The 11,694-nt window shown below is 39.8% G+C and overlaps 1 protein-coding gene across 1 annotated transcript in view; it reads right to left on the minus strand.

The window, feature by feature from the left end:
• Nucleotides 1-11,694, minus strand: part of duox (dual oxidase) — a 23,916-nt gene that overhangs the window by 2,940 nt on the left and 9,282 nt on the right. The window contains exons 10-31 of the mRNA XM_014021498.1: nucleotides 10,361-10,463; nucleotides 10,114-10,286; nucleotides 9,853-10,028; nucleotides 9,651-9,769; nucleotides 9,425-9,562; nucleotides 9,213-9,329; nucleotides 8,162-8,361; nucleotides 7,728-7,913; nucleotides 7,258-7,483; nucleotides 5,206-5,299; nucleotides 4,947-5,122; nucleotides 4,771-4,840; nucleotides 4,627-4,668; nucleotides 3,147-3,325; nucleotides 2,835-3,065; nucleotides 2,252-2,351; nucleotides 2,120-2,169; nucleotides 1,909-2,036; nucleotides 1,677-1,830; nucleotides 1,341-1,573; nucleotides 1,111-1,269; nucleotides 878-1,033 (exon numbers count right to left, since the gene is read on the minus strand). Of these exons, the coding sequence (XP_013876952.1) occupies nucleotides 878-1,033; nucleotides 1,111-1,269; nucleotides 1,341-1,573; nucleotides 1,677-1,830; nucleotides 1,909-2,036; nucleotides 2,120-2,169; nucleotides 2,252-2,351; nucleotides 2,835-3,065; nucleotides 3,147-3,325; nucleotides 4,627-4,668; nucleotides 4,771-4,840; nucleotides 4,947-5,122; nucleotides 5,206-5,299; nucleotides 7,258-7,483; nucleotides 7,728-7,913; nucleotides 8,162-8,361; nucleotides 9,213-9,329; nucleotides 9,425-9,562; nucleotides 9,651-9,769; nucleotides 9,853-10,028; nucleotides 10,114-10,286; nucleotides 10,361-10,463 (3,210 nt within the window). The remainder of the gene's footprint in view (nucleotides 1-877; nucleotides 1,034-1,110; nucleotides 1,270-1,340; nucleotides 1,574-1,676; nucleotides 1,831-1,908; nucleotides 2,037-2,119; nucleotides 2,170-2,251; nucleotides 2,352-2,834; nucleotides 3,066-3,146; nucleotides 3,326-4,626; nucleotides 4,669-4,770; nucleotides 4,841-4,946; nucleotides 5,123-5,205; nucleotides 5,300-7,257; nucleotides 7,484-7,727; nucleotides 7,914-8,161; nucleotides 8,362-9,212; nucleotides 9,330-9,424; nucleotides 9,563-9,650; nucleotides 9,770-9,852; nucleotides 10,029-10,113; nucleotides 10,287-10,360; nucleotides 10,464-11,694) is intronic.

An 11,694-nucleotide genomic window follows, 5' to 3' on the forward strand; every position in this document is an offset into this window, starting at 1 on the left:
GGGTCGTATTATACATGAGATCGTATTATACATGAATAAATACGGTAAATTTAAGATTTGTGTTTCAATTCCAGAAAATAATCAAATTTAAAAGGAAAAAGATAATATTACTTGTCCTCCCAGGGGACGTCTGCCCTCCGAGCTGCTGGCTTTGAGTAGCCGTAGCCCCCCAGCAATTTAGTTGACTAGCCCTGCACTACAGTGCTATGGATATTAAAAATATCCCACACTGCGTCATCATCAGACACAAACAAACTGTCACGTTTAGGAATTTTTTTCCCTCTTTTGTAAAACTCATTGAAGTACAACTAATGTAAAACATAATTAAAGCACAAGTAGCAGTTTATTAATGAAGTTTAAACATGCTGACAGTCAGATTTTGACTTCCTTTCATCAGATTCAGATGGAGCTGAATTGGTCAAAACATTATGACCAGCAGCCTATTATTGAGTGAGTCTTTGTCATGTTGTAAAATATGTCTGATTGGTCAAAACATGGACAGAAAGCATATAAACGTGTCCCTAATGTCTTCACAGTGATGGAAGGAATAAACTTTTTTATTTTTTGTGGATAAATTTAGTTTTCTAGTGGAATGGTCTCTGATGAAATCAAAAAATGAATGATTTTGTTGTGCCTTTTGGACCACTTGCTGTCCTGCAGGGAGAACATCTTTCACTTCTGGTGACTACTGTTTGTGTCTGGATGCTGGTGTGTGTCAAACGTCTGTGTTAAAGATCTAAGTGAGTTCTGTGAATCAAGTTTTAAAACATAAGCATCCCTGATCACAGCATCTTAATTTGTTATTATCAGTTAAATAAATCATTTCTATCTGGTTTCGGCTCTGTGGGATGATCTGAAACGATGACAGTAATCTCACCAGCATGGTTGTGCGCAGGTCAAACTTTTCAGCCACCTGAGTGATGTAAGTATGAACCGAGACCAGCTCCTCCGTGTCCATCTCCTCCACCTCCCTGATGATGTCCGAAACCCACTCGAACTGCCGCTGTGTCCGAGTCACCCAGATGAAATACACCTTGGAAGGAAATTCTAAATGTTAAAGCGGCCTTTCAAGGTTAAACCAAACAGGTGAGGTGTGACTTTAAGTCGTACTTTTTTACACAGAAACTTGGACTTGACGGAGGATTTGAAGACCAGGTCTTTGAGGATGGAGGCAAATGGTGTGACTCCTATTCCTCCTCCCACCAGAACGGACACTTCAAAGTCAACCCACTCCTGATGGCCCTCGCCGAATGGGCCGTCCAAGTAGAGCTTCAACAAATGAAATATAAGCACTACTGATCCAAAAAATCTGAGGACACCTTTTAGTCGTAATGGCTGACCTTTGGATAGGCTCCAAACTCCAGGTAGTTTTCTTCGGTGTAAAGCTCTCGAAGTCGGTTGGTCCAGGGTCCTACAGCTCGGATGTGCAGGCTCAAGGTCTCCTCGTGAGGTGCTGATGTTAGCGTGAATGGGTGGTACTCATCTGTGCCCAACATCAGGCACGCTATACGAACCCACTGGCCTGAACGGTACACAAACCCTTGTGGCCGCTTGAACTCCAGGTGGGTCACTCCTACAGGCAGGTAAAGAAGCAATAGTTACATTTTCTGAGCCAAAAAAACAAGAATTCAAAAACCAGAGAGATAAATGAAACAATATATATGTTTATGCATCACCCGAAGGCAGAAGCTCAGCTCTGACAACAGGAATCTCCACTTTCTTCCTGCTCAGGCTGATCAGTTTGTCCAACAGGAAGAGGAGGGCCGGAGGGATCAGGTAGATGTGGAAACGAGGCTCTTGGAGCAGAGCAAAGCTGCCGTGTATAACTGTCTGTAGGATAAACACAAAGCAGGTATCACAACACCTTAAATCAGGCTGTAAAGATTATTAAAGACAAGAAGTACTCACCAGAATGTACACGACAACATAGAGGTAATGAGTGATCCAAAATCCACGGAAACTGATCCGACGGAAATACCGAGAGGCAAAAACGTACATGAACGCAAACGTGAACAGAAGCAAAACACCAGTAACTCCTGAAAATGATTAAGAGAGGAAAAGATGATTACGATCTAATCAAATTCAAAGATGCAAAATCTAGAATCAGACCATGCTTTACCTGGGACAGTCTGAAAGAACCACCAGTACCACTTGGGAGGAATCTCAGCCCTAAAGGAAAACATAAACTGTCACAATCCCGATATTATCTTGTTGCGTTTACAGACTTTAATGCTGAAATGTGAAACGTTACCCGTTGTTAGATAAGACTTTGGGAAACAGACAAGAAAGAATGCTGAGGTCGCTGATAGAAAAGACGAAGACGTTGACCACGTGGCCCAAACTGTGAGCAACTGCAACGAGACCAGAACCACAAACAAAACGTAAACAAACAAGATGTCTGCAGAAATAACCAGCTCCTTTTAGTTTTCAAATCAAGCATCTCTGCTTGCTTCATCATCTTATCCCTTTTAAGTCAAAAAGACCTTAAACCTCCTTTGTCATGGCAGATGGCTGAAGTTGGCCTGCATTCATTTAAAATGAGAAAAGATTAAATATGCCCCGACAGGATAAACACCTGAGCTCTGAAGATTATGAACACATTTGTTTCACTGCTGTTACTGAGATAACAAACCTGACAATGTTGTGCTAAAAAGAGATGGAATAAAAAAGTTGTTTTAAAAGTAAATATGATCCTTTGTAAAGATTGGTTAAAATCCACAATAACAAAGATCAACTTTGGATGAACTGATCTTGATTCATACCTCAAATTCATAACAGAACACTTGTAAAATCCAGTAAAATATCTTTGAAAAGCCCCCCCCCCCCCCCCCCCCCTGAGAGGATGATGGCGGTCATGGCCATGAAGCGGTGGAAGTCGATGGCAGCGTCGAAGGGGACGTATCGGCTGAGGAAGGTCTCTCGACACAGCGTGATCAGGTTGCGGCACACGGTGAGGAGCATGTAGGGAAACAGGAAGGAGATGGCGGCCGCTGAGCCTCGAGCGACAATGATCCCCACCACGGAAGTCTCTGGCATCCCGGTGGCCCCCGCCTGCACAGCGTAGTCTGAACACAAACCAGGAAGTGCACTGATGAAGACCCTAAAGAGCTGTGATCCATCAACAAGACACAAGGTCTTCCACTCACAGTAACACCTCTCCACGGTCACACCAGCTGTGATGCCGTAAACGATGATGAAACTTATAATGTGGCGTCGATAATTCTCAACGAAGCGCTTGAACTGCTGCACTTTCTGTCGGATGGGATTCCTGATGTACTGCTCTCGCTTCGGCTTCACGTAGACATTCGGGGTCTTGACGCTTACCCTGAGAACGAGTGAATCTGTGAGGTTTTGTTCTGTAAATAAGCTTCCATTGCCCTGCTGTCTGTTTTGTACGGAAGCATAGATCTTTCACACGCCATAAATTCTGTTTGGTTAAAAACTAGATAACCACATCGTTATAACATGCTACCGTTTTATGCCATCACAGCACTTGATGGAATAAAACAGGGACTCTTTACGCATTTTTACTAAGATCTATGATATGAAAACAAAAAAAGAACAAAGAGGATCTTGGGGTTTGTGTTCAGGCCTGGTCCAGCATCACAGCACGTAACACTGCAGCTGAATGCATTCAATATCTGCTTTCAGACACATTTAAATTCAAAAACTCTATTTAATGCGTTAAAACAAGATGGACCGTTACCTTGTTTTGACAAGGAGTCTTTATTATTGTTCTAATGATATAGTTTTCATGTTATAACCAGACACAGCTCAACAATAATTTACTGACATGCTCTATGTTTTTGTAGTTTGGAGTATATTTAGATGAAGAACACCCCAAATAAAACTACAGTGGAACTGCTACATCTGCCATAAATAATAAAATAAACAAGAAAAATATAATTTTCTGCAAACGTAGTGTAAATGCAGAGCGCTAAATGATGTCACTGAAATGTTTTTGAATAAGCTACACTGAAGTGTTAAAGTTAAAACAAGCAGAACAAAAGCTAAAAGCAGAATATACAAATTTTAAAAGCAGCTGAACAGAAGCTAAACTTGGCAAAATATTAGCTAAAATGAGTAAAACAATCTGATGCTACAGCTAAAATTAGTAAAACTGTAGCAACAATTAGCTCAACATTCTTAGCTAAGCAATATTTCTCAGTGTATTTGAGGTATTAAATAAAGAAAAATATTTTGAGAAGTGTAAAACTTTCCATATCCATACCTCTGTCGATTAAAGCTAAATGTTTTAGTATAAAAATGGTTCAAAGAACACAAAAAATACAGAAAGTTTGAAAAAATTTATATGAAAAAAAAACTATAAACAGAAAAACACCTAAACGTTTGTTTTAAACAAAACTAAACCAAGTAAATGCAAAAGAAATAAAAATATATATATTTTATAGATATGTTTATGATGTGCCAGTAACCATTTAATATCAACAAATAAATGCATCAATGTAATAAAATCCCATTGAAAAGCAGAAAGTGCTGCTGAATACATATTAACATTTACTCATCTCGGTTCACTTTAAGTTGTGTAGAAATAAAAATATGTTCACTATTCTTTAGATTCTGAGTAATTTTACAAAAGCAAAAAAACTACAAACATAAACATACTTTTTCCGTCTACGTAACTCCAGTCCATCTGTTCTGTTGGTGCTGCAAACAAAAAAATATACAAAAGCTTCATTTTTATGAATATTCTTTTAATTTGTACTTTTCTTTTTTCCTTTAAATTTTCTGGTGCTTTTTTTTTCTTGCCTGTTTGCTGGACAGATGAAAGACACTCGCTGGTACTGGCTTAGACGTTTCTTTTCCTGTTTCTCCACTCCTGCACACACACACACAGACACACACACACACACACGCACAGAAGAATAACCAAAGTCAGTGAAAAAAAAAAAAAAAAAAGTGTCCTGAACTGAACTTTTCCCAACCTTTAACGTTGAGCTGAGCAAACTGCAGCTCCTTCTCATGATCCTTGAGGAGGAAGTGAAAATCGGCCCAGGAGATTTGCTCCTTGTTATCAAAGCCCGCCGCCTGCATCATGGCCTTGATGCCGTCCTCTGCCTGTTTCTTTGACAGCGCACTGTTGGAGAGCTCAATGAAAGACCTGCAGAGAGTCAAAGGAGTGAGGAAGACCCAACAAACCAACAGAGGAAAACTCTGTGCAGCCACAACAGACAGAAAGAAAACCTGAGCATCCTGGCAAACTCCTCTTTCGATAAGTAACCAGTTCCACCGATGTCGTTCATGGAGAACATCAGTTTGGATTTTTCCTCTGGAGAGCCTGCAATCAAACACACATCTTCACATGAGCATAGAACTCATAAAACTATCTGGATAAATCTACAGGGTCTTTAAATCCTTAAGTAAAAATGAATATTGTAATTACTTTATTTAAATATCATGATGGTAAATGGACTGTAATTTTATACTGTATATACCTTTCTATCTAACCTGGATACTCACAAAGCTAATCTAGATAGAACTAATCAGCGCTTTAGATCTCACTCACACACTGATGAAACACATCAGAGGACCCCTCTGACCCTCGGCTACAGTCGTCCAACAATCTGTGTACACTGTTAATATTTCAACGGTTCTTTGTGTTTTAGGTTTGGCTTTGTTTTTAAGTAAGTTTTTGTTTTCTGTATTTTTTGATTCTTGATTTAACCTGAACGGACCTTGAAGCTCAGAGGAGTGAGAAGTATTCAGATTCATTACTCAGAAGCAGAGATACAAGGGTTTAAAAAGATTTATGTAGAAGTTGAAGTATCAACTCAAGTCTTTTATTCAAGTGGAAAAGCAAAAGTTTTAAAACTAATTCAAGTATAAAACCTCTATATTTACAAAGTATTTGTACTTTGTAACTTGACACCTCTGGTTTTCCCCTTCAGTTATTCTACCAGTCTGTGTTTTTGTACTTTATTTAGGTGACTTATTTTGTTATCCGTGTCTTTTTTCTCATTTAGCTTCCTGTGCCATGTCTCATTCATCCTCAGTCAGATGCTATGCTCAACTGTCCCCAATCAGTAATTAACCGAAGAGCCCTCACTTTCCATTTACCTCTGCTCTATATATTTATATTTCCAGCCTCAGCGGCGCATTATTGGCCAGTCTTTTGTGCTCCCCAGCTTTTTTGGAACGTGTTGCAGGCATCAAATTCAAAATGAGTGAATATTTGAAGAAACCAAAACAAAACAAAAAATAAAATAAGTTTATCTGTTTGAACATTAAATAACTTGTCTTTGTAGTGTATTCAACCGAATATTGGTTGAATTTGTAAATCCTCATATACTGTTTTTTAAGGATGTCCGATAATATCGGCCTACAGATATTATCGGTCTGATATTAGCATAAAAATGTAAAATCTCTACATAACGGTATCGTTTTTTCTTCTGATAACAAAAGCATGATAAATTAATGCCTGGATTTGACCAAATTGTGTTAATAAATGCTTGTGGTCCAGAGACGTTCGCCTGTGCGTGATTGATGACATCATCAAACTGGATTATCTCAGGGAGAGCATGATCCAAACTATTGTTTGAGACAAAATGTTAAAAATAAATACGGCACTTTTTCCTTAACTTCAGTTAAATGGTTTTTTTTTTGTACAGACAATGTTTCCCTATGGAATGCATCCAGTGGGGTATCACAGTCAAAGCAGGCATAATGTCCCTGACAGGAGATAGGTGATGTCACCTTAATATCGGGTTGTAATATCGATTAATATCGGAATCGGAAGTTAAGTTGAACAATATCGGCATATCGAATATCGGCAAAAAGTCAATATCAAGCATCTCTACTGTTTTTATTCATGCAACATCCCAGCTTCATTGGAATCGGTTGGTTTTCTTAGGGTAAAAGTGCCTGTTGGCTGCTAAAGCTGTCTGGCTCCATGTCTTGCTGTATGTTGGCTGCTGGTTTGTAATATTTTGTGGAAATTTGCCACCAAAACATATCACAAACGCAGCTTATGATTTACTGCCTCATAAACCTTTGAATCAGTTTCCAATAAAGTGGCGCAACTTCGACGGTTTAAAAGTTTCACGTGACTTTTGCCAAACAAATCAAGTTTCTTCAGTGTTGTTTTCTGATATACTGTACAAGAACTAAAGCTTCAGCTTCAAACAGCCCATCTCTAATGAACATTATTACTTTTACCCTACAATAAATAAACCTGGCACAATAACTGTCAAACAAAATATGTGTTGTTTTGATTGAGAAGCGATAAAGTGATTTTACCTTTCATAAAGATAACGATAACATCAAGGAACTCCTGAAAGGAGAGGTAACCGTTCCCATCTTTATCAGCCAGCGTGAACATGGAGTCCACGAACAAGGAGTCGGGCTTTAGGCAGAGCGCGTCGGCAAACTCTGACGCCGTCAGCTCGCACTGAAGCACCTCTCTGGCTCGCTTGCGAGAAACGCCGCTCAGATCTCCAGCGTCACACTTCTCTATTTCCAAAACCTTAAGGACAGTGAAGTACAGTGTTATTATTTGTGACCATAGCTTAATATTGTTAACGTCAGCTGAGCACGTCATCACGGATGAGGCCACCGTCCACACGCCAACCAACAATTAGTTCTTCTGGCTTGGGGTGGCCCTAACCTGACCTCAAACATGAAATGATGACAGTTCTGTGGCGACGTTTGAAGCAGCTCCTGCTGTCAGAGAGCAGAAGGTGAGGTAGATGACCCGAAGCTGATTGTACCTTAGAGAAAGCGTGGCGAATGAAAGTCTCCACAATCTGAGCCCTTTCCTGTTTGGTTAGCGCCTCCTTCAGCAGCTCCTTCTCACTCATCTCCTTCACTCTAATCTCCTGCCCGATGTCTGCCACCTCCAGGCGCAGGTGCCTGACAAACTCAGTCCGTTTGCTCACGTCATCGAAAAACAGGACCTGAAATGTGCAGACAAGGGGGGAAAAGATAAGCGAGACTGGAGGAACATAAAAGTGATGGAGATCGGGTATATCTGCAGAGTCATGCTTACACCGGTGAACTGTAAAATAAAAAGCAAAGACGAGTTCACCTTAAAGTTAAATCTGGACAATAAAGAATCCTTTCTGCAGAAGCTTGCAGAAAGTCCTCCTTCCACCACTGGAGACGGAGTATGACTTTTGAATCAATCGGCAGCTCGAGTACTAACCAGGTCGTACTCCTTCGGTACTTTGAGCAGCAGAGCTTTGTGGTACCGGTCGTTGGAGAGAAGGACATCTATGTTGTCCTGGTAGCCCAGATTGAGGCAGCGGTGAGAAGGCCCAGATCTGTCAAAGACCTGCAGTCGCCTCTTTTCGACCTCCACGCTCACTGGCTGCAGCTGGTTTTTATGGCCCTGCCACTCGTATGCTGCGGGGAACAAAACAGAGCGGGAGGAGAAACATGAACAGACTCTGAAACACATCAAGGAAAAGAAACACTCTGAAGTTTGTTTTTTTGATTTTCATTTGCCAGTTACTCCTGTAGTTCAGTGCTAACATGTTGACACTTTAAAGGACGTTATATCTGTTTATAATTACCTTCTACGGAGGGGAGAGACTCATTTTCTTAGAATAAGACACAGAAAATTACAATTAAAGCATACAGCTGTGTTATTCCTAAAAGTATATTATTGAACGTTTGCATCAATTGCATTTGTTTGACCACTTTATATGCCTTTTTTTGTTTTTCTGTTTTCCTCTTACCTCATTTGTCTGTCTCGAGCCATTTACCATCATCTTTTACGCTTGTTTGTTTTATCTGTGTTCTTTTTCAAGATACTTTGCAAAACTGGAGATGAATTACAATGAAATCAAGACCTACTGAAGTGGCACAAAAAAAACAACAAAAAAAAAAAACAATGAAATCAAAACCAGGGTTCCTACAGCTTAAGGCAAGTTAAATTTAAGACATTTTAATTAATGCCACTTGAAATGAAATTTAAGACCAAATTAACCAAAATCAGTGACAATTTCACCCAAATGTTTATTTTAACAAAGCAACGAGCTGTGAGAAGCATTCAGTAAATTATTTTAAAAATAAATAAAATGTTTCAAACTATTTTAAGACCTCTGAATGATTTATTTAAAACATTTTAAGGCTAATTAAGGCCTTAATTTTGGATTGATGAATTGAATGTCTTTTAAGACTTTTTAAGGATCCGCAGGAACCCCGAAAACAGTATAAGGCAAACAAACAGTAGATTTCTGCAGATTTCATACCGGTACTTCCCACGGCTGGCTCCTCTGCCCGGTCACCAGCTTTAACCTTCCTCCTCTGGAACTTCCTGTACCTGTGCCTGCGAAGAAACGCCACCATGCAGGCCACCAGGTAGCTCACTGTGAAGGTAAAACAGCCAAAATGTTTCACAATTAAACAGCTGATGAGAGCTGTCGTGGTGCTGATGTGCAGAAGGAGAAAGTACGACACTGACAGACAGGGAAGAGCAACAAAGTGATGATGAAAATGGAATAGCCTGCACGGCTCCCGTCAAAGTAGTTCAGTTTTGTGGCGTTGGTGCAGGGTTGCAGCAGTGATGCGTTGAGCTGCGTGGGCTGAGGACAGGGGTCACCTGTGGACCAAAGACACAGCTTTTCCGTATCAAAGAATATTTTAGGTAAAAAAAAAACCTAGTTGTGTCATTAGACATGTAGTATTACCATCCCTCCAGAAAAAGACATTTTTCTGTACATCAGCGGACTCTGCGCTTGTGACCGCAATAAGAACATCATGATATGTGATGCTGCGGATCACCTGGATCTCCTCATCTGTGAACAAACTGAACGTGAGAGAAAATGGTGATGAGACTGTTTAAAAAGGCAACATTTATCACAAATATCTCTAAAGTTAAACAAGGATTACCCATTCTGTTTGTTCTCAAACCAGAAGCGGTCTCCGTTTCTGATGCGTTCAAACTGGTCCAGGATTATGGCAGAGAAAACCGGACCGGGGCCGTCCGTGGACTCCAGCAGTCCTCCAGGGAAAAGCTCCAGTCTTGAGACGTCTCCGTCGTGAAGTTCTGAGACACTGCGAAGCAACTGTTGTAGCAAAACACAAAACATTTAGCTTATGGAGTTAATTAATCTTTTTTTTTTTTTTTGATGAAGTAACTGATGAGTTAACCTGTGGGTTGGTTCTGCTGAGGTCAGGATTGATTTCTTCAAACGTGCTCACAGGAGGCAGATCCAAAGCTTTTCTCATATTATTGTAACTCTGCAGACCAAAGTCTCTTCCTCTCTGGATGGTTACAGCCACCAGGTCTGTGCGCGTGAATCTTAGTGGTCCGTACATGTAATCTGGGAGAGAGGAACTCCCATCAGAAATGCACGGTTTTATTCTGCTGGTAGTGAATAATACACAGGCAGCAAACCTCTCAGGTCCTCCACAACAATGCTGTCTTCTCTCTCTGCAACCTGAGAAGCCATGCCCATCAGGAGATCGTCCACATCCTGACCCGTCTTCACGTTGAGTCTCTGGAGGAAGCAAAGATGAGAGTTTCAGCTCGAACATGAAAACAGTCAATTACAGTAGTTCAACAAATGCAGCGGAGTGGATCGGCTCATTTGCCTTATTTTTATCTGCAAATAAATGTTAAATGAATAGAGCTGATAATGTGATATGCAATTAGCTGTAATAACAGTAGTATATAGTTACGTAGCTGTCAAATAAAACTAATTAAACATACAGAATCAAATATTAGGCATACAGTAGAGCACATGTGTGGCCCGCCAGCCGTGTTGTTTTTACTTAGCATGAAAATTGTTTCTTATATCAATGGTAAACTTTAAATTTATGATTAAATGCAACAAAATAAATTTTATAAAAATAAACGAAGTAAAAATTAAAATGTAATAAATTCCTGTCCCTGAGCTGTTGGTTTTAAGTAACTGAGCAATTTAGTTGGATAGCTCAGTATTAATATCTGAAACTAAGCTGCTTTGAAGTCAGCATCAACCATAAACTAAATCTACCTTTAGTTTTAATAATATTTCTGTATTTATTACAGATTTAGTCAGTCATACACTTAGTTCTTATCAGTGTTTAAAGGAGTACATGTTAAAACACTGTTTAGTCAAAGTTAAACATGATCAAAGTACATTACTGGCCCTTCGAGGGCCACCATAATGCTCATGTGGCCCTCGGTGAAAATGAGTTTGACACCCCTGCAGTATGCAGTACTACAGAAGCTGGTCTGTTATGGTGAAGGAGCTGAGCTGTAAGACAAAACTGTCTTACTGCTCAGCCTACATTCCTACCCTCACCTATGGTCACAAACTCTGGGTAGTGACCTACAAAACAAGATCATGGATACAGGAGTCGAGTCAAGTCTCAGTTTTAGTTTGAGGTTATTCATTTCCAAAATGCACAGAGGACTTGAACATTACACCTGCTCATCACATATAAACTTCTTTGAATGTGACTTCAAAATGCTTTGATAATCATCTCAAAACACAAACAGCAGAAATACCATCTGTAACTTCCAGACCTAATGAATTTCAGCCAACAGCCCATACAGGGGGTAAAAAAAGTATTGAATACGTCAACATTTTTCTCAGTAAATATATTACTAGAGGTGCTAATGACATGAAATTTTCACCAGATGTCGATAACAACCCAAGTGATCCATACATACAAAGAAATCAAACCATAAATGTACAGAAATGAAGTTATTTGTAATAATGTGGAATGGCACAGGGAAAAAGT

Source organism: Austrofundulus limnaeus, unplaced genomic scaffold, assembly GCF_001266775.1.
Source record: "Austrofundulus limnaeus strain Quisiro unplaced genomic scaffold, Austrofundulus_limnaeus-1.0 Scaffold296, whole genome shotgun sequence".
Lineage (NCBI taxonomy): Eukaryota > Metazoa > Chordata > Actinopteri > Cyprinodontiformes > Rivulidae > Austrofundulus > Austrofundulus limnaeus.